Source organism: Kogia breviceps, chromosome 5 (genome assembly GCF_026419965.1).
Source record: "Kogia breviceps isolate mKogBre1 chromosome 5, mKogBre1 haplotype 1, whole genome shotgun sequence".
NCBI lineage: Eukaryota > Metazoa > Chordata > Mammalia > Artiodactyla > Physeteridae > Kogia > Kogia breviceps.
The window spans coordinates 28097886-28119795 of record NC_081314.1 but is presented as its reverse complement, the minus strand read 5'-3'; the positions used below and the strand labels follow the sequence as shown (position 1 = coordinate 28119795).

Sequence of the window (21910 nt, the reverse complement as noted above, 5' to 3'; positions counted from 1 at the left end):
AATATGGTGGTTAGATTCAAATTCAATTTTTTGGCAAGAATATTTCATAGGTGGTGCATTCTTCCATCATTTTAGTGATGTTAGCAGCCATTGATGATCATTTCCTAGGATCTCTTAATTCTTTAAAGTTTAAAAAAGAAGCAAAGTTTTGATTGGCTCCATCTTTCTTTGAATAACTGGAATTCTCTATAGAAAGAAAAACCTCCCCATATCAACTATTTGGTTACCCTGAGGTAGAGCCCATATAAAAAGGATAAATACTTAATTCCTTGCCTCATTATCTTATAAATAATGAATATGTTCCCTAGCATCTTCTAAGGCTGAACACTGAGCTATTTTTGGTTTTGAACTTGCAGCATCTCTGGAGGCACATGGCTCAGCTCTCTACCTTCAGCCCTGACAGTCTGCCTCAGGAGGTGGAATAGCAGAGGGTAGAGGCTGGGCTCCCCAAGCAGAGGCAGAGGCAGTTTGAAAGGGGAGGCAAGATTGGAGGGTCTTGAGGGCTTCCATATTCATTCATCCTGAAAAAGCTCTGGTCTCTATTTTCTTGTAGAGATGTTGCCTTGCTTTCATAGTTTTTCACATTGCCTTAGAAATAGCTGAATCCATCTTTAAAAGTCTCTTCAAGCAACCATAAAGGAAAAATACAACAGCCAGAAGCTCTGGAAAGTGCATGTTTGACCCTAAATCCTTCAAGGAAACCCTTCTAGGAGAGAAACCAAGAAACCCTTTGGAGTGTTAGGGGTAAGGGTTAGGGCACTGTTCTCAGCCCTGGTTCCTTATTAGAGTCACCTGAAACACATATAAAAACCACTTATGCTTAAGCACCACTGCCAGAGATTCTGATTCGATTGGTCTGGGGTGGAACCCTGGAAGTGGCAGGTCTTTTTTCTTTTATTATTTTTTTATTGAGGTATAGTTGATGTACAATATTATATAAATTACAGGTGTACAATATAGTGATTCATAATTTTAAAGGTTGTACTCCATTTATAGTTATTATAAAATATTTGCTATATATGTTATAGCATATATATATGTTGACATATATATATGTTGACAACATATATATATGTTGTATATATATGTTGTTCAATGTATCCTTGTAGGTATTTTATACCTAATATTTTGTACCTCTTAATCCCCTGCCCCTATACTGCCCCTCCCCCATTCCCTCTCCCCACTGGTAACCACTAGTTTGTTCTCTATACCTGCTTCTTTTTTGTTATATTCACTAGTTTGTTGTACCTTTTAGATTCCACATATAAGTAATATCATACAGTATTTGTCTTTTGCTGTCTGACTTATTTCACTTAACACAGTATCCTCTAAGTCCATCCGTGTTGCTGCAAATGGCTAAATTTCATTCTTTTTTACTGTCAATGGGCATTCAGGTTGCTTCCATGTCTTGGCAACTGTAATGCTGCCACAAACATTAGGGTGCATGTACCTTTTTGAATTAGTGTTTGTTTTTTGTTGTTGTTTTATTTTTTGTTTTTTGAATATATACCCAGGAGTGGAATTGCTGGGTCATATGGCAGCTCTATTTTTAGTTTTTTGAGAAACCTCCATACTGTTTTCCACAGTGGCTGCACCAATTTACATTCTGGAACTGGCAGTTTTTATGAGATTTTTGCAAGGTTTAATCGTTTAACCAGGGCCATTTCCAGGCCCCCTAGAACTCTAAGAGGGGAATGAGTGTGTCACACCTACAGTCTCATCACCTCGATCCAGCTGCCTGTTGTCAGTAAATACCATCTCTGCCATGTTACTCAGAAGACTAAGCTAGGAAAGATGATGCCAGGAACGACTCACTCCACCCACCTTCCCCCTGCTCCCCATGCTGAGGCCTGGTGAGTCTGGCTCAGTTCCAGCCAGCAGGGCTTGAACATAAGACTCTGCCCCACCCTTGACTCCACGGATGGCTACATTTGCTGTGCCTGGCACTGTTCTAAGTGCTTTAAATCTCTAACATCCCTAATAGGTTGGAATACTCTGCACTTAACAGATGAGAGACTGGGATCTGAGAGAACTGACTGCCTTGCTAATGTCGCCAGCCTGTGTCTGGGTGGGTTCTTGGGCTCTTTCGCATCACCTGCTGTTACTAACAGGCTGTGACTCCAAGCCCAGCCCCTCTCGAGAAGCTGCCTCCTCCTTTCCTTTGTGTAATAAATATTGACTCTTGAGGAGAGATGACCTGCACAGAGTGCAGGGCCTGAGAAAAGGTGGGGAGGCCTGGGGCGAGGTCTTCTGAACCCCTGTTCCTCACTCAGCATCAGGTCCTGAGCAGTCCCCTGCCCTGGGGGTGCGCGGTTCCCCACCTTCCTTCACAGCTCAGTGGTCTGAGCGTATGTGACAGTAAAGTCTACAAAGCCTTGGGCACTTCTACCTCTGACCCTTGCTCTCTCTCCTTCCTGTGCCTACAGGGTTTCACCCACAGCCCTTTCCTCCCTTACCCTTTCCCGGAAAATCTTGTGGGTCTGTCCATCCTATCCACCACCTATTGCCACCCCCAATTTCAGAACTACACTATCGTTGCTCACCCTTCTCCTATAATCCCCATCCCAGAAAGTGACAGCGCCATCCACCCTGACATCATGCTGGCAAAGTCCCCCTGACACTCAATCAGCTGAGTCCCTCCAGTGTCACACTCAGGATGGCTCTAACATCCATCGCTCCTCTGCCCCCACCACCTAGGGAAGGCCTTGGCTCGGAAGCCAACTCTGCTAACCCTTACCCCACCCCAGGCCCCGGGCTTCGTGTACCATCCAGACCAATTAGGTGTGGCTCCCAGGACTAGTCCCTAATTAGATAATTAAACTCTACTCAGCCTTCAAACCTCTTCGCACGACCCAGCTCTCCCAACCGGCTGGGGAAGTCCCCTGGAGCTAGACTGTGACGTCAGCACTATTAACGGTCTCCCGCCGCGTCCAGGAGCTGGCCACGCCTGCAGCCTTGCCTGTGCCAAGGCCCACTTTCCCCGGGTCCCACTTGGCTCTAGGCTTCCCGGGGCCGGATACATACCCGCCGCCGCGCCCCGTTCTGATTGGCTGCCGCCCGGGCCCACGGCCGCGCCCCGCCCCAGGCCCTGCAGGGATTGGTCCTGGCCGCCGGGCCCTGCAGGGATTGGTCCTGGCCGTCCCGCCCGCTACCCACGTCGGCCCCCTGGACAAACGAGCCGGGAGGTACGGTTATGGCCGGGACGCGCAGGCTTGAGCTGGCGGAGGCCTTGCAGCTGGGGCCGGGCTGGCGGCACGCGTGCCACGCGCTGCTCTATGCGCCGGACCCGGGGCTGCTCTTCGGCCGCATCCCGCTGCGCTACGCCGTGTTGGTGAGGAAGGGGCGCTCCCGGCCACCGCCCGCCCCCGTCCCGCGGCCACGCCGCCTTGGGCGCCCCCGGCCATATCCGCTTCCTTCTCCCGCAGATGCAGATGCGCTTTGACGGGCGCTTGGGCTTCCCCGGCGGCTTCGTGGACTTGCGGGACGGCAGCCTGGAGGACGGGCTGAACCGCGAGCTGGGCGAGGAACTGGGCGAGGCCGCGGCCGCTTTCCGCGTGGAGCGTGCCGATTACCGCAGCTCGCACGCCGGGTCCCGGCCGCGCGTCGTGGCGCACTTCTACGCCAAGTGCCTGACCCTGGAGCAGCTGACTGCGGTGGAGATGGGCGCGCCGCGCGCCCGGGACCACGGGCTGGAGGTGGGGCCCCACCCCGCGTCCTCCAGCTCCCGAAGGCCTGTCCCACAGTTTCCTCGTGTAGTTGGGGTCTGGGTGACTAGTTTCAGCCAACCTGGTCTCCCTGCAAAGATCTAACCCCCTCCCCACTTCAAAAGCCTCTACAGTTGTCTCTTTAGAACACACCCATCCAAGTCACTCTTCTACTCCCCCTTGATAGTGGCAGGCGTTGCACCTTAGGCCCCTGTTTTTCTTGCGTAGGAGAAGTGGCCTGATGTTTTGTGGGAAAACCCTGGCACTTAGGCGAGGGGAGAGGGGGACATTGTGTATGGCGATGGTTCTCAAACTTTGGCGGGTATCAGAATCATCTGGGAGGCTTATTGAAACTGCTTACTGGCCCCACTCCCAGAATTGCTGGCTCAGTGGGGGAGGGGTAGAAGGACCTGAGAATTGCATGTTGCAAAAGTTCCTAAGTGGTGCTGATGCGGCTGCTCCGGGGACCACATTTTGAGGACTACTGGCGTAGGGCCCAGGGTGCATCCTGGAGGCAGGAGCCACTACTGTGATGTGGGAAGGGTTAGCTTTTGCGGAGCTGGAGAGCATGACCTGGGTCATTTGTCTGCAAAGACCTGGGCCCTCTAGGGCCACAGAGATGTGCGTCCTCAGGCCTGGTTCTGCTAGACTGATAAAGTGGTGAGACCTCTGATCTAGAAAGATCTGGCTGGACGAGCTCCCTGCGTTCCCAGAGTCTCACGTCTCCTTCCTTTCCCAGGTGCTGGGCCTGGTACGGGTGCCCCTGTATACCCTGCGGGATGGTGTGGGAGGCCTGCCTGCCTTCCTGGAGAATACCTTTATTGGAAATGCACGGGAACAGCTGCTGGAAGCCCTCCAGAACCTCGGACTGCTGGAACCTGGCTCTTTCGCACGCTTTAAGTTCTCAGCTCGTCCCTAGAGGCTGCCCACCACGAACCCATGGAACCTGCCTGAGATCAGGGCCTTTGTACTGGGGAGGGAGGGTGGAAAAAGGGAATGTTTTCTCTTCTGGGCCTGGGCCTGCTAGATGATAACAGATTAAAAGGAAAAAGTGTGTAGTGTGTTCTGAGCAGAGGGCCCTGTGGCGACTCATGGCATCAGTGGCAAAAGTCCGCAGCTCATCGTGGGCGCCCTGGCAGATTCACAGAGCCTGCGTCTTCCCTGTACATGTGCACACACACAGCCTAGTGGCCCCCAGACACGCACTCACACACAAGCTGATGCCTCCCCCATCCCTTGCCATGTCCAGTTTAAGCAGGAAGTGGCACGTGTAGGGCGTAGCTTGTCGCCATACCCATCTCCTTGCTGGGGAGGAGCTTCTGAACCAGGGAAGGTTTCTCCCCACGCTCCTACATGGCTGTTCCCAGGGTCTAGCCCAGCCCATGCTTGTTGGGGAGGACAGAGAAGCAGAGGACCCGTTTTCCCCCTGAAAGTAGTTGCATCCTTGCCTGGGGGTTGGCCAGAGCAGTATCCCCCCGAAAGGGTGGTAGAAGGCCCTAACCTACCCCCTGCCCTCTTCTGAAACTGAGCAGAGGGGTGAGGAAAAGGTTTGGCCTCCTTGGACTGACCTTGGACTTGAGACCCCTGGGTTTTGGTGCATTTCCTCCAGGGCTTTCACTTGGGATCCCTTAGACTCTGGGGACAGTGAAGGGAGCTGGCCCAGCCCTGATCTAGACCTGCCCCAACAAAAAAGAGCCTCCCAGTAAAGAAGGGCTTACAGCCAGGCCTCAAAGCCCTTCAGTTCCTTCAACAAATTAGCTGTATGAGGTATTGGTGATCTAGGGATGAGAGAGCCACAGACTGCTCTCCGTGCGGCCAGGAAACTTTTTCTTAAAGGGCCAAATGGTAAATATTTTAGGCTTGGTGGGGCACATGGTGTTTGTAGCAACTGCCTAACTCTGCCAAGTCAGAAGTAGCAGTGGACAGTACATAAATCAGTGGGTGTGGCTGTGTTCCAATAAAACCATTTAAAAAGGGATGTGGCCAGCCTGTGGGCCACAGTTTGCCAACCACTCCTCTAGAAAGGAAGATAAGATTAATTAAATTATGATGCTTCTTTACTTGTTTTGTTTATGTCCCTGTTAAGAGGGAAATAAAGGATTGCTACAGGTCCCACCTTAGTATCTTTCACTTTTAATTGAGGTGGTCCAGAAGGGCCTCTGTGAAGAGCATTTAGGCTGAAGGATGGAAAGGACAGAGCCAGGGAGGAGTGTGGGGAGAGGATTCTGGGTGTTCCAGGGAGGAGCACGTGTTAAGGCTTTGGGAACGAATCTTGGCAAATTATCCCAGAGCAAAGGTAGGGAGTGAGACTCCATTTCTCAATTGGGGGTGGCAGCGGGGAGTAGGGGGAAGCAGAGAATTTGCAGCAAAAGGCCAGTGTAATTAGACTAAGCAAGGGGAGGTGAAGCAGGAGCCAGATGGTACAGAGCCTTACAGGCCATGGTCGGGGCGAGGTGTGTGGAGCACGGACTGGAAGCAGGTAGGAGGGGAAGTGGGTGGTGGTGCTGATCTGGGCCTGGATGGCAGAGGAGGTGGAGAGAAGTGGGGACCCTTGAGATGGTGGTGGCAGCATTGACAGGCCCGCTGATGGGCTGGCTAGAGGGTGGGGTGAGGAGAGAGAGGACTCAAGGGTGACTTTTCAGCTGGTGCCTTAAGGTGTTCAACTTACGGATGAAGGGAAAGCCTGGCGAAGCTGGAAGGGGGACCACACAGGCTTTTGGAGGGGATGGAATCAAGGTCATTTTGGATGTGTTGCAACCTAAATTTGTGAGTCATCCACATAAAAATGGTGTAGCAACACTTCAGACTGGATGGGGTCATCCAGGGAGAGAGAAAAGAGAAGACGACTCAGGACGGGGCCCTAAGGGAGCCCAGCCCTGAAAGTCTGGGGGGAGGAGCAGGACATGTTCAGGAGGACAAGGAGTTGAGAAGAAGCTGCTTGAAGATGGTGGACATGCCAAGCTCTGATGAGCGTTTCGGTGAAAGGAGGGCAGAACTGTCTCTTGGATTTCTTAGCGTGGAGTCTTGGATGACCTGGAAGGGAGCCGTTTCAGGAAGGGGTGGTAGTTGGTTGAGTGAGTAGGTGGTGGTGGGGTGGACAGTGAGAAGCAGGTCCAGAGGGTGTGAGGGATGGATGAGAACTGGAGAGGGCTGTCAGGTCAGGGAGGGTTTGCAGTGGGAGAGCCTGGGTGTCAATGGGAACAGTCAAGGTGGAGTGTGGAGCGAGGGTTCATGAAGGGGCACAGTCTGTGAAGAAGGAGGTGGGCTGAGCTCTCTGAGAGGAGGACAGACAGTCCTGCAACACAATGGGCTCAAGAAGAGGAGGGGAAAGTATAGAGGAGGAGGGGCTCAATTAATTAGTGGCTGAAGGAGCTGTAATCTCTTCCTGGTGAAATGAAGTGAGACCGTCAGCTGGAGGTGGGTGGAGGATGTTCTCAGAGGGCGTGAGGCAGTCCTTCATCTGCACCTGGGAAAGCAACTCGATTACAGAAACACAGAAGGGCAGGCGGGGCTGAGCTATGAGACGAGGATCTAGGCACTTAGATGTACCACATCTGGAGGGGGGGGTGTACACACACACGCACGTGTTTCCCCCACAGCTGTGTTCAGGTGGGACGAGGTCACTGAAGCAGAGCTGGGCCTTTCCCAGAGGAGCACAAGGGAGGAGGGGCAAGATTACAGGAGACGTAATGCTGGACCGTGGGGTGTAAGGTTTAATCTGAATAAGATGGGAATTGAAGGCAGGAGGTGACCCCAGAGGGGTTAGTGAACTGGAGATCTTGGTGAGGTAGGACTCCAGCATGGGCTGCGGTGGGTGGTGAGGGGTACTTGAGCCAGAGAGGGTGTTTCTGAAGCTGAGGTGGAGCCATCATGGGAAAGTCAGGGTCCATGTGATGAAGCCAGAAACTGACGGCTGCTGGAGAACGTGGTGTGAGCTACTAGCCAAGTCCTCCGCGAGGCTCCAGGAGGGGAAGGAGGGCATTGACAGGGCAGGAGCCCTGGGCGAGAGGGCTGTGAAGAAGGGGTGGGTGGGGACGAGTGGCAGCTCTTAGCCTTTGCAGGGGTGGGGGTGGGAGCAGCTGTGGAGATCAGGTAGGTGCCTGGAGGTTTGTCTCCTAACCTGGCCCTAACCCCCCATCAGCTCCCCAGGTAGGCAGGCCGGAGAAAGGGATGCCTGAGAGCCTCCCAGGGCACAGCCTGCACCCGCTCCATCTGTGCTGTGTGTCCCGCAGCCCTCGCTCACCCCTGGGAGGAGGCAAGGTCCCTGCGGCCAAGCAGGAACAGAGTGCTGGCACCGCTTACCTTGCCTGGAGCTGGGCCTGCGCAGACCTGGCCCGGGGCCCAGCCGCACACACTGCTTCACAGCCCTTACAGACTGCATCTTACTGCTGGGCTGTCCTGGCACGTCAGAGCCTCCTGGCAGTGCAGTCGTCAGCTTGCCTTTTTGTTTAAACTAAATCTTCTTATTTTTTGGCTCTGGGGATTGTTGAGGAGGACAGCCCGTGGCTTCCCTGTATCATCCCCACACGCACTCTCCCAGTGAGGGGGTGCTGTCTCAGCCAGCCCCCCTAGAGTGTTCATCTTTCTGTGGCTTTAGTTCGTTTCGCCAGCCTCATCTTCCCGTCTGCAGGCAGGCAGGGAGGTGATGGCACACCCGCCTCTGGTCTCTCCCCTCTTATCCAGTACCTTCCTGCTGCAGTATGAGAAACCCCTTGGCCTGGAGAAACCAGTCCTCAAGGGAAGAGAGCAGCCAGGCAGCTCCGTGGAATCCTTGACCCCATTAACTGCGGTGGGGACTCAGCCAGCACCTGACCTCTTCCTCATCTGAGCCACTGGGTTTGTGGTTCCTGTGGGGAGGGTAAAGCAGGCAGCACTTACCCAGCACGGTCTCCACCTGATGCTGGTCCCTCTCGCATTTTGTTTCATGGGAGGTGAGTGGCCCCAGCCGCAATCCCCGCAAACACATATTTCTGCCTTTCTCAGCAGAGTCAGCAAGATGCTCGCACTTCTCAGTTCTCTGCTTTTTCCTTGTGGCTGTGGCGGCTGGTGCTGAATTCACACTTTTGGGCCCCATGCTGTCTGGAGCCAGAGTCTCCTTGGTTATCTAATTTCTGGCAAAGCTGCTGCTTTGACCAGAAACATTTGAGGAGAGTGGCTGCCGCCTTCACAGTTACTTAGGCCAAAGGCTGCTGAGTAAACCAGACCAGGACAGACGTGCAGATGAGGGAAGGTGGGGGTCCTATGACTTTGGTTTATTGCACAGAAAACTTTTTTTCTCCAAACCCTCCCCTCCACACAGGCAAATGAACATGAGAAAAAAAACAGAGAAATTTTATCTGATGAAATTAGTGAATGGCGACAGAATCTGAGCCCAGCTAACAAACGCTGTGCCTTGGCCCTCCTCAGGGACGGGCAGTGAGCAGGAGGTGGGGGGTTATATTTAAAACACGTTCACTTCTGAGGAGGAAGGACAGGGCATGGGCAGGGCAGAGGAAAGAGAAACACCCACCGTGGACTTAAGGCCACAGAAAACTCCCAGGAAAAGAAACCACACGGCCTGGTGCCCTAACTCCGCAAGAGGCAGGAACGTTGGAAGTTCACGTTCCCTCCAGGTGAAGGCAGCCTGGTAGAGGCCAGAGGCAGAGAGATGAAGCTGCCTTCCGGGGCCTCCTCCCCCATCCCCGCCCCACCCCTGCCAAGCGCTCTGCTCACCCTGATGCGCATTTGAGCTCAGCCCTCTCCTATCCCCCTGGGCCTGTTACCCGCCACGGGCATTCCCAGGGGATGCAGTGGCAAGGACCTCTCTCCTTCCACTCAGATGACCCTGGTGGGGTTTTCAGTAATTATAAACAGCCCTTGGAAAAGCCCCGGCAGGGCGGCTGTTACCCACAGCCCTGGCCCCCCAGCCTCTCCTGGCCACTGAAGAACAGACTGATCCATTCCCAACTTGCTGCGGTCCAGGACTGGTTCCAGGTGGGGATGTAGGCAGAGGCCAGGTAACAGGGAGGGGCGAACAGGTGAGTGAGCCATGTGCTTGTTGAGGGCAAAGGAGTGGAAGGATCACCTCCAATTCACTGAAGTAGACAGGAAATAACAACATGGGATCTGTTCATGAGAGGGACGTGAACGCTGGCTGTAAATGATAAAAGAGCATTCTCTAGAAGACTGATTCCCCAACAGAAGCAGTCTTTGCTCAGGGAATTTAAGGAATACATGGACTGGGGAATAAGAGGAAAGGTGGGATAATACACAAACAGCTGGCAGCCCCGAGGAAAGGGTTTAAGGGGCTAGATCTCTATTAGCTTTCTTTAATTGATCAAGAGTTTATCCACAATGACCTCATGAATTTCAGATTATATACAGGATATCTATGGAAAATGCAAGGAGAAGTCAACACAACAGTATTGGGAGACCACAAACTCAGTCCTTGGCAGATAAAATGTCAATGTTTAGGTACAGAATCTAGGATATGTAATAACGATGATGATGGCAACAAATATTCTGGCAGTGCTTACTGTGCTGTGGGCAATATTCTAAGTAAGCTCTTTTCATGTGTTAACGTATGTAACAACCCAGCTATATCAGATAGAGATACTATTATATTATCTCCAGACTCCAAACAAAAAAACTTAGGCACAAACCTCAGCAAAATAAAAGATAAATCCTGAACTCTGTTGATTGAAGCAGAGAATCTACCTTTAAGGACCCAGGAAACATTTACTAAATTACTCATCTATTGGGCCTTAGAAAACCTCAGTAAATCCTCTCCAGTCTTGTACCACCTCTGAAATGACAGAGTACACATCACACTCTCTGAGCACAACGTGATAAAACTGGAAATAAATGACAGGGAGAGACACTCATAAACTTTCTTCTTTATGCTCTTTCATATTGCCTGAATCTTCTACAATGTGTACGTATTTTGTTTTTAAAATGACCAGTTAAAAAAATAAAAAGGAAATTGCTTTTTTCTTGTGAGTTTACAGAAACCCAACCCAAATGAATCTAAAGAAACAAGGGAAGGATTCAGGGCGGACATGCGACCCATCCCAGGAAGAATGTTGGGTAGTTTGTTGAGTTGAAGGAGGACTGAAGTTCTTCAGCCCCAGATGAGAAAGTCACGGTGGAGCTTGAGTGGCCAAGTGTGGTCACGTGCTCACTTGGACCCTCTCTGCCGGCACTAGGACTATTCAGTTGACTGACCAGGCCAGGCTCCTCCGCCCTCATAGTGACTGGGGGAGCAGAGAGGAGATCTGCGGATGTAGCAGAACCCCGAGCGAGGGGGCAGGAATGCTGTGTAGTACAAACAACCCATGCCTACCATAGGTGGAAAAAAATGCTAGAGACTCAAACTTCCTCTTTGTTCCAATAGGGATCTTGTTCGTGAGATTCCAAAATTCTTCACGTGGCTGTACTTTTTTGTAGAAACTCATGCCTGCAATTTGCAGCCAAAGTGTTGCTCTGTGCTGCTACATAGCCCCTACAGGATCCCTTTTAATAGCTGCATAATGTTCCATGCAGGCATTTCCCCTGCATTTTGATCACCTCCCCTTTAGTTTCTCACCCTCCGACCCACCAGAGCTGAGAAAGCCACTTTGACCTCAGGCTCATTGCAGGGCAACCCTCATCCCCTTCCCCAGGCCACTGACCCTCCACTCCTGCCCCAGCTCCCCCTCCCACATGCACCTTTTGCCTCACTAACTCCCATTCTTTCTTATTTTTAATGTCACTTCCTAAGGGAAGCAGTCTCTGGTCCTGACCTTCTGGACTAGGTTAATCTACCTCATAATATATAGAAAATGATAGTATAAAATGGAATAAAGGAGTATGTAACCCCCCAAAGTAGGAAAGAATACCATAAAATCATGTCAGGTAATTAACTCATCATAATTTTATGGTTTTTTTTTCCTGGATTTTGTCATGTTTGTGGTATTTTTCAGCTTTTGAAAGTTGTAATTGGTTGTGCTTTTACATCCTATATCGATATTCCCTTTGGTTTCCTTTTTCTAAATTTGGTTTCTTTTTTTCCTAAAGAACATTCCCCAAGTTGTATGAGATTCATGTCTCACGAAGACTAGTCCGGCCGAGTGTGGAGGCCTGGACGCCCTCGCTATCAGCGTGGAGCAAGGCAGGTGAGGCCTGTCACCACCTCACACCCCCTGAAGCCCCTGATGCCAGGATGGAGCCCCAAAGCCAAGGCCAGGGTGTAACTAAATAGCGAATTATCCATCATCTGTTTGACCTTTTTCCAACTTCTAGAGCTAGCTCAAGTTGTTCCTTGTTTATGCGATAGATGGTAAGTTATCTAAATTTTCCATCCTAAGACTTCAGGTTGATGAAGAGGAGAAGAGGGCATGGAGAAGGTAACTGAAGCTCTGTGAGCAGGAAGTGGCCAAAATAGTGGTCTTGGAGCTCCAAACCTTTCCCTGGAACACTGTTCTTGGTGGTTACATGGAGGATTTAATGACTCTAGGCCAGTCATTCCCCGTGGGAATGACACCCCATCCACAAAGGGTGGGTTCCATCTGCTATGGTCATGTAACAAATCATCCCCAAATGTAGTGGCTTAGAGTAACAGCAGTTCCTTTATCCTTCATGGCTGGGGTCAGATCCAGGCTGGACTTGAGCAGCTGCATGCCGGCCAGGCCTGTCTCCTGCCACGCAATCTCAGGCTTTTTCATGGTCACCTCAGGGTGGTCAGACTGCTTACCTGGCCATCAGGGCTCCAGAAAGCAAGATGGAAGTTGCATGGCCTTGTCTGAATCAGCCTCAGAAGTCAACTTCATTTCTGCCATGTTCCATTGGTCACAAACAACAAAACTCACATAGATTTGAGGGGTGGAGAGGCTGGGCTCCATCTCTGGATAAAGGAGTGACCAAGTTCTAGAAGATCAGGTGGGACAGATATCTTTGCAGCCATCTTTGGTGTCTAGAAGTGTTGATTAGAAAAGAGGGTATTGGGTGTGAGAACCCTCCTTGCAGGCCTACCCTACCTCAGCACACCACTCACTCCAGGAACTCTTCAGAGGGATCCAGGCATGAATTTGACAGGTTTGAATTCAGAGTCCTTGAACACAGGTCCTGCTGTGGTGCCGGCTTTGAAGCTCATCCTTCTCCCACTGGGGTGGGACTGCCAGGAACGAGGCTGCCAGGAAGAGCTAGTCACAGCTTAGACATCTCTGGAGATATGTGCAGGGTGGTGCCGTGTCAATAGGCTGAGGTAGACAAGTTCAGGTCCTGGGCTTTTCCCTGGCGAGTTTTGCAGCTGTGTGGTCGTGTTTGGGGAACAGCAGGTCTGACGTCCCCTGTTTCCATTATTCTAAGACAGACATTAAACTCTCTGAAGTCAGGATAGGTTTTACAACTCATGCCAGGTGGTAGTCCTGACATGGTCGTCACCTGCTGCACATGGCCTGAAAACCTGTGGGATGAATGTTAGCAGCTTGGGAGGAAATCCCAGAGACTCAGGTGGAGAACTCTTAAGAAATGTTGCTCTTGATGGCACAGAGGTCTATGTTTTGTAGAAAAACACGAACATCTAACACCTCAGACTGAAAAATGATTCAAAAGAGTTGAACAGTCTGCAGAAGTTTTAGGAATATTTAAATCACTTTACTTTGGGTATATTTCCCGTGTATGCACAAGAGTGATCTATGATACAAACCATGTCTAATGAAGTAAAAAAGTCTTCAATATATAGAAATTTTTAGAAGATGAAGTGATAAGAAAACATCATGTTATGGCTTAATGGCAGAATTTTTCTTCCTTAGAAGTACATAAAATAATAATGCATGTAGCAGTCAATGATGTCTTACAGTGGGTGAAATGCAGGAGGGGAGTAGCTCATTTCTCACCCTGGAGGCATCTGGGGTCCTAAGTGACTTCTAAGAAATAAGGCACAGCATGCAGTGGGGGCTGAGAGACAAGGGTCAGAAAGGCCAATGACTGGCTGGTCTGGCTCATCCGCCACTGCCCAAAGCACCAGGCAGAGACCAGGACGGGCAGCGCTGAGCGTGGAAGCAAGAGGTGAGGTGCTGGAGACCAGACAATGTGGCCGGAAGTGGCACGGGGGCAGGTGGGGCAGGATGCTGGTGGAGGCCTCCCCGGCGTGGAACAGAATGGAGGTTCAGGGTGCAAGGCTTGGGAGGGTGAGTACCTCTGCCTGTCGGTGCCATCGATGACCAGACCAGCCCCAAGTCTCCTGTGAAAGAGAGGGCCCAGCCAAGCAGGGAGGAGATCACAGTGGACACGAAACTGTCTCCAGGGACAAGGGCTAATGGTGTAGGACAGGCAGTCTGGAGGAGACGGGCAAAAGGGGAAGCAAAGCCTTTACGGATCTGGTGTTAAGGAAGGAGTTAAAACTGTACTGGGTCTGTGATTGGGACAAATGTTTCGGGCAGAATAACTCAGCCATTTGAAGCATTCATAGTGACTCCAGCACCATGTACTTTAAGATCTGTTCAAATATTGGCTTCAATACCCCTTTTCCCAACCTAGAATATGTTTGGTTGAAATGGCTCCAACTTTGGGGGACAAAGTTGTTGACTGTTTAAAATGAACACGTGGTCTCCATAGGTATCAGGCACCTGCCCTCAGGCACTGCTGAGGAAATGCCAGTCCTCTTTGTAGTAACATATTAATTACATCACGTGGAGTCCGTTCCTGGAAAGGCCTGCTTGCCCCGAACCTCCTTAATGCCTACTTGTCCTTCAAAGTTCATCACCTCTTTAGGGCAGCTTTCATTCCCCTCATTTGGGCTGCCATGGCAACGAAAGCGTGCTTCCACAAGAGAACCATCCCACTGGCCAGAATTCTTCCTTTAAATTTCTTTTGGCCCCACTAGAACATGACTGTGTTTCCCCAGCATCTGGCATGTTACAGTAGAGTAGGCCCAGTAAGCACTCAGTAAAATGCTTATTGAATGCATGCTTCTTGAAAAGTCTTTTCTCTTATGAAAGCTGAGCAAGCCAGTAGAAGCTCATTTTGAATATTAATTCATATTAATTTTTGTCCACGTTTTTTCTTTTTTTTTTTTGAAAGAAATTTTTTAAAATTTATTTATTTGGCTGTGTCAGGTCTTAGCTGCAGCACGCGGGATCTTCACTGCAGCACCTGACCTTCTCTCTAGTTGTGGTGTGTAGGCTCAGTAGTTGTGGCACATGGGCTTAGTTGCCGTGTGGCATGTGGGATCTTGGTTCCCTGAGCAGGGATCAAACCTGCGTCCCCTACCTTGGAAGGCAGATTCTTAACCACTGGACCACCAGGGAAGTCCCCCCAACAAGTTTTTTCACATTGTGGCAAATAGCACTGGACTGGGATTCAAGACTCTTGTACAAGTCCAGGGGCCTTGTGTCCATTAGGCAACTTCCTAATCTCTCTGGGTCTTGGTCTCTGCATCTCCTGTGCACATCTCAAGGGTGCCCTGTGTCTTCCATTATTTATCACACTGCCTGGCACATAGTATGTGCTCAATAAATATTTGAATAAATTAATCTGTGAAATAAACAAAAGGTTAGGATAAATTATCTCAAAGGTCCCTATTTGGCTTCCTAAATAATGCAAAGAAACACTTCTGGTCACTCTATCCAACCAAAACACGTATTAGTTCTTAATCCTTGTGATACCATTTAACAAAGTCAGCTTATACTGGCTGCTTGGAGGTATCCTAGCAACTTATTACCATGACAACATCACACTTCCTAGTCTTCAAATATGGGTACAATCTAGATGAGCTGACCTAGTATTTACATTGAGGTTTGGAACTCAAGACCAGCCCTGCTGATTGTTATGTGATAAGGTTTTTGTGGTCCCTATGGAACGGACACTCCTCAAATTCTCTTCCACCTATTGACTGATAACTGAAATTCTATGGTTCATCTCCTTAGTGTGAAGGGCTTTATGTCCTTCAAAAAACATAGAACATCCACTTTTTTTAAACCGTGTCCAATATCAGAACAAATACCTTTGTGTATTGGCTGCATGGACATTTTAAAGATAATACTGGTGAGTTGAGAGGTCGTGTTGCTTCAGTTTCATATTATTTTAAGGGAATTAAACTCACAAATCATTGCTTCAGGTCTGCTAGCATGACAGCTGGTGGCAGTTTATCAGACCGCAAGATAGGACTCCAAGCGCATTCATTATAGCTAATCGTAATTACACTAAGATATAAGTTATTTATAGCAAGTGTTATTTTCATACATTTTAACAGATAAACCAAGCCCATTGGATGAATGATAGATTTTTCTGATGTGAAGGAAAATCATTCTGTGTATGTAAGACTGTCCACCTTGATTATGCACGCCACTGCAAGGAATTTGGGTCTGGGATGAAATGCAGGAAGTCAAATATAATTTTGGAAATGTATATACCTTTTCATTTTCTGATGGGCATATGTTATTTATGAAGTTTTGGCTTGTAAGTTAACAGAAGATCCAATTTAACCTTTTTAGCTCATATACCTGAAAATCTGAGAAGTATGTAGATTTCAGGAATAGTTGACCCAAAGGCTCAATGACTTAGTTTTATTCTCTCTCTACACTATACTACTATAGTGAGGGCTCCATCTCAAGGCTGGTTCCCCTTATTTGTATCCAAAGCAAGAGTCCTTAGCTTTGCCATGACTGACCAGCCCTGACCAACCACTATGGTCAAAGGGCAACTGTGAAGTTTGGCCTGGGAGGCCTAAAGCAGCGACTGTGCCCAGGGGAACAAGATTAAGTGAGGGTCGGTTCTATTCAGATCTCATGGCTGCTATTCAATGAGGGAGGAAAGAAAACCACAATGTCCAAACCACCCATAATGGTACCATGGAAGACAGAACATTACCTCTGAATAAGTACATAATTACTTTTGTCAATCAAAGTGTAAAGGGAGCACAAAGGAAACGTGTATTGTTCTGCCTGTATTGTATTGTACTGTTCCCTATAGTTGAAGAATTTATGTGAAACCATTGGCTCTCCTTGGCAGCTTTCCCAGTTCCATCCCACATTCAATTAGAGACTGGAGTCAGAAATGGATTTTGTAGCTTTTATACCATGGTAACGGGAGGCCATAGCTAATCTTGTGTTCTAGCTTTTGTTATTTAGAATGCGTGGGCAGAAAGAGTCAAATGGCCTGTCCTCTGTCTGGCACAAGCGTTCTGCTCTAAATCAAAGTGGAATAGTCAGGCCTCAGCGGCATTATCTCAAATAGCCGATTTAAAAAACTTACTCACAAATTAGGCTGTTCTCCAAAGTGTGTTTCGAAACATTGATTTGCTTAAGTGACTATAAAATCAATAATATGGTTAAGACTCAAATTAATGGGCTGGTATAGCCTTTCAGGTTTATTTCACAGGCTCTACTTGGCCAGAACATTTTGCATTGATTCTTGTCATCCTTAAAGCAGACAAAGCACCACACTCTTTCCTCTGGAGGATCCAGAAGTAAAACACTGTCACCCCTCAAGTCCCTGGAGGATGTGTGAGTGTGTACGTGTGTGTGTACATGTGTACCAAATGTGCTCACTTATGAACAGAGAACTGTGTATCTACTCTGTACAAGCACTTAATCTAAATCATTTTATTTAATCTTCAGAATCATCGTATTAAATATGAGTCCAATTTCACAGATAAGGAAACAGGTTTGCAGAGGCTAATGATTTGCCAGCTGTCCTAGAGCTGTAAGTTGCAAAGCCTGACTTGAACTCAGGTCTGCCTGTGGTCGCAACTCAGGATCTGACCCACCAAGCTTCACCGCCTCCCTCTTTGTCTGGGAGTTGCATTAAAGTTTTCATTTTGCTGTTAGCTTTGCCTCCTTTCGTGCCCTGTGAAACTCGATATTCATTGACTTGATACTGATTGAGCACCTCCCATATGCCAGATACTGTTTCAGGAGACACAGCAGAGAACAAAGCATACAGAAATCCCTCCCTTCAGGACCTTACATTTTATCAGGAATAAGCTCAATTGTCTGTGTCCTGCTTTCCCAGATTTTCCCCCTAAATATCCTTTTCCTTCCAGTCCTTCAATAAACTCAGAGCCTCTTTCCCAAAGGCTCCTTGCACTGAAATATGATTCAACATTTCAGATTCATAAGGGCAGTAGGAAATTGCTTTTATTCTTCTGATCCAAGATACTCAGCTGCCCCATTGTTTTGGCTTCAGGGGAGGCATCGGAGCCCTGAATTGACTGCTTGCCCAGTGGTGCATGGCAGTGACCAGTGAGTCGAGGGATGGGTGTTTGGACTTAGTGTCGCAGGCCCAGTTTCCAGCAGAGCAGGTCCTGAGATAGAGATTTTCAGGCAAGAAGTTTGTTGGGATGGGCTCTCAGGCACAAACTGATAGGAGGGAAGTGAACTGCTGTGCAGCTACTTGACCTTAAACTGGCTTCCTCATTTTGGTAATACCAGGAACATGTATTTGACTGGCTTCTATTATTATTTAGTTCCTTTTTGTCTTAAGGACTAAGATATTATTTTCTTTAGTTGTAGTTACATTTGGACCTCAAGTTATACAGATTATCTCCTTTAATCCTCAAAATGCCCCAATGAAATAGATAATCACCATGCCCATTTAACAGAGGAGGAGACTGAGGCACAGTGAGGTTTGGGAACATCCATATGGTTACATTACTACATGGCAGAGCTGATATCTGAACCCAAGACTACCTAACACTGGGACCCGAGCTCTTACCACTGTGCTACCCTGACTCTCCCCCTTTCTCAAAGTTGGCCTCAGTCTCCTCTAAGTTTAGTAGTTAAGATATACTCTTGGACTGTCTATGACCTATTGATTTATTTATCAAATCATTCAACAAGCATACCATAATCTGGACAGTGTTCAGGGCACCAGAGCTATGATTTATAAGACAGACCCTCAGAATATCTCACAGGATGGTGAGGGGCTTCAGAGAAGTAAAAAGGCACTTAGTAGACAGAGTAATACGTGCTAAGCTGTGGAAAGCCTTGTGTACAATGGAGTACATAGGAAGGTTCCTAACAGTCATGGGGGTGGGGAGATGCTCCATGAAAGTGTCAAGGAGGGGATGTATGAGCAGGAGCCTAAAACAAGTATCCAGGTAAACGTGTGTGTGCGCGTGCAGGAGCGGGCATTGGGGAGATGTTCTAAGAAGCAGAAGGTTGCACATGCTTGGAGTGGACCCAGAAACTAGGAGAAATCCAGGATGTCCGGGGCCCCACTTGAGAGGTTGGACATGGTAAGAGCTGCTACCAGGCAGGGACAGATCAGGAAAGCCTTCCAAACCCCGTTACAGACTGGGTTTTGCCCTGAAAGAATTGGGAAACCACTGCAGTGTGTTAAATAGGGTGACATTATCCAATTTGCTTTTTGTTTTGCCAATATGTTTTTATTTTGTTTTCTTTTTTAAAGCTTTATTGTGATATAATTGCCATACCATAAACTACACGTATTTAAAGTAAACGTTTGGTATATGTATAACTGATTCACTTTGTTATAAAGCAGAAACTAACACACCAGTGTAAAGCAATTATACTCCAATAAAGATGTTAAAAAAAAAAAAATATATATATATATATATATATATATATATATATACTTTGAGACAAGAAGAAACTAATACAAAAAAAAAAGTATACGTTTGGGTGAGTTTCCGCACACATATATCCTGCTGAAACCATTAAACACCATCAGGATAGCGAACATGTCCATCACCCCAAGCATTTTCTCCTGCCCCTTTTAAAATCCTCCCTCCCTGCCTCACTCCTAGCCCCAGACGACAGCTGATTTGCATTCTGTCAGTAGAGATTAGTTTTTATTTTCCAGAGCTTTGTATAGATGGAATCAAAATTTAAATGTATTCTAAAAAATACACATTTTTGTATTCTTTCAGCAAGATTATGGGGACTGCCAAGTCAAGAATGGATAAGAAGACTAGGGGCTTTAGCCAGCGAATTATTAGCTAAAGTAACTAATGCCTCCGGAAAGGGGCTCTTTCTGAACTCACTCTGTTCATTGCATCACAAAATGGCAAAGCTACCCCCTCTCCCGTCCCCTCTCAGGTCCTTGTTTCCGGGAGACAGAAACCTAATTCAAGTTGTCTGGAGTGTGTGCGCATGCACACGTACACAGGATTTTATTGGCTCTGCCGTGGAAAAGCCCAGCAGCGGTTGCCTTTAGGCATTTCTGCTCAGACGACTTGATAGGACTTGGTTTTTCTTGATCACTTAGTTCTCACCTCTTTCACCTCCCGTAACCACCGTTTCTGTTGCTGTTGTTGTGAGGACATTTAAGATCTCAGAGCAACTTTCATTGTATACAACCCCCCAGTGTAGTTAACTATAGTCACCGGGCTGCGCACTAGCTCCCTGGAACTTACTCATCTTGTAACTGGAAGTTCGTGCCCTTTGGCCACCATCTCGCCTCTTCCCCACCCTCCAGCCCTTTAGAGAATATTTATTGTGTTTATTTAAGATCTTGACCGGTGAGTTCCAATCAACGTCTGCTGTTCTGTTTGTCGTCTTTAGGTGCAAGGTTATTTCACCCTGGGAACTCATGTTTCTGTTTTAAGCTATCCTCTCTGGTTTTGAGGAAGAGCCAGATCCCTCCACGGGAGTTTAAGGAGAAGGGAAGGGACGAGCCCCTGGGCAGACCACTTTAGACCCCACAGAATCCCGTAGACTACAACCTTCAGTATCGTGCTGCCAGGCACCTCCTGTGAGCAGGGGTTTCCTAGGTTAGAATCTGTCATCCTGGGGAGCTTGAGGGGGAAGAGGTGAGTGAGCAGATGCTAAGTATCAGCTGCCAGTCCTGTTTTCGTCAGCTCCTCGCACCAGCAGGGCTTCTGCGGTACTTCTACGCACCCTGACAGCACTGGCCGCCTGCGCTGATGCTGCAGGTTTCTGTGGCCAAGAGTCTGCTCTGATCCATCCAAAGCCAGGCCATAGAGAGGGAAGAGAATTTAGAGTCCTTTCTCTGCCCATACCCTCCGTCTGCTCTGCCCTCTCGCTGTCTCCCCATCACACCTGCCTAGACAGCCTGCCTTCTCCCCAGGGGCATCTCACACTTTGGAGGTGTTGTTGATAGTTTTTCAGATTCACGACTGCACCTGCTTCTACAGCTTTTCTAGGGAGGCTCTGGGTGGAGGGAGTAGGCAAGGTGGTCAGCACGCTACTTGGTCAGAGTTAGGAAAAGGCCTGCGCACACATCTCATTTTACAGAGCAGTCAGCGTACCTGTGAGTACCACTCCTCTCCTAGAAGGAGTGATGGGGAGGGCAGGACCAGGAAACAGGCTACTTTTTAAGGCAGAAGAAAAATGTCCAATTTGAGCCCCCTATTTTCTCCTCAAATTAAACCCAAGTTAGATATTCTTTTAGGCAATGACTCAGAAACTCTGAAAAGGGTTTAATAATAGCTCTTGATGATTCGTATGAATATTTTACTCTGAAGTTGCTTGTCTTTGAGGAATGTTGGTGTGAAACTTTTGCTCCCGGGAAGCATGGGTGAAGATCTAAGTACTCACTGCTTTGTGAAGTGGTTATGAGAGTAGCAATTAATAATTGCATTTCTCTATGCTCTGCCAAAGCAGTTGGGCATTGCAGAAACACTTTATTATAAAGCAATAAATAGTTAAGTAGCTAAAAACTTTAATTAAGCTGCTTAATTAAATTAATTAAATGGTAATTAAATTACCATTTCATTCTTTTTTTAAAAGCATCTACAAACTTTAAAAAATTATGTTTGAACTAATTGCTTCAGGAGATACCAAAGATTACCATTTGCAGAAATACATTCTTAGAACTAAAAGTCCAAGATTCTAAAATGCATTCGATAGCAATGCTTCGATTTGAGGCACACACCTTTCCTAATGATAGAACCAAGAGGGTTCTCAGCCTGCCAGTTTTAGGCCTCGCCTGCCACTAGCTAGCTGTGTGACACAGGGCAAGTCTCTTACTCACTGGGCCTCAGTTTCCTCATCTGTTAAATGAGGGCACTGGAATAAACCTCTTAGACAAAAGGGCTATGGGACCTTTATGCTTGAGATGAGGGAGAGGGTCCCAGTGCCTGGGAAATAGGCATATCACCAGTTTCTACTACTTCTGCAACCCAAGGATAAGGAAGAAAGGAAACAGCCCAGAGCAAATTCCAACCTCAACTCCAAGAACCAGGAAAGATTCTCAGCCACCTCCCAAATTATTTAAAACATAATTCAGGAGAGACCGACCAAGATGGCGGAGTAGAAACAACT

The 21910-nt window shown here is 48.2% G+C and overlaps 1 protein-coding gene across 1 annotated transcript; it reads left to right on the top strand.

Moving 5' to 3' along the window:
- Window positions 1-3156: 3156 nt before the first annotated feature.
- Window positions 3157-4776, top strand: NUDT16 (nudix hydrolase 16). Its single transcript, XM_059065486.2, has 3 exons — window positions 3157-3331; window positions 3426-3695; window positions 4444-4776. The coding sequence occupies exons 1-3, from the start codon at window positions 3194-3196 to the stop codon at window positions 4621-4623; spliced, it is 588 nt and encodes a 195-aa protein (XP_058921469.1). The 5' UTR covers window positions 3157-3193; the 3' UTR covers window positions 4624-4776.
- Window positions 4777-21910: the final 17134 nt, after the last annotated feature.

Bases quoted from the DNA above. Each gene is read 5' to 3' on its own strand.
- NUDT16 (XM_059065486.2), top strand. From the start codon at position 3,194: ATGGCCGGGACGCGCAGGCTTGAGCTGGCGGAGGCCTTGCAGCTGGGG. The intron at 3,332-3,425 runs GTGAGGAAGGGG...CTTCTCCCGCAG, and splicing joins CGCTGCGCTACGCCGTGTTG to ATGCAGATGCGCTTTGACGG. The intron at 3,696-4,443 runs GTGGGGCCCCAC...TTCCTTTCCCAG, and splicing joins CCCGGGACCACGGGCTGGAG to GTGCTGGGCCTGGTACGGGT.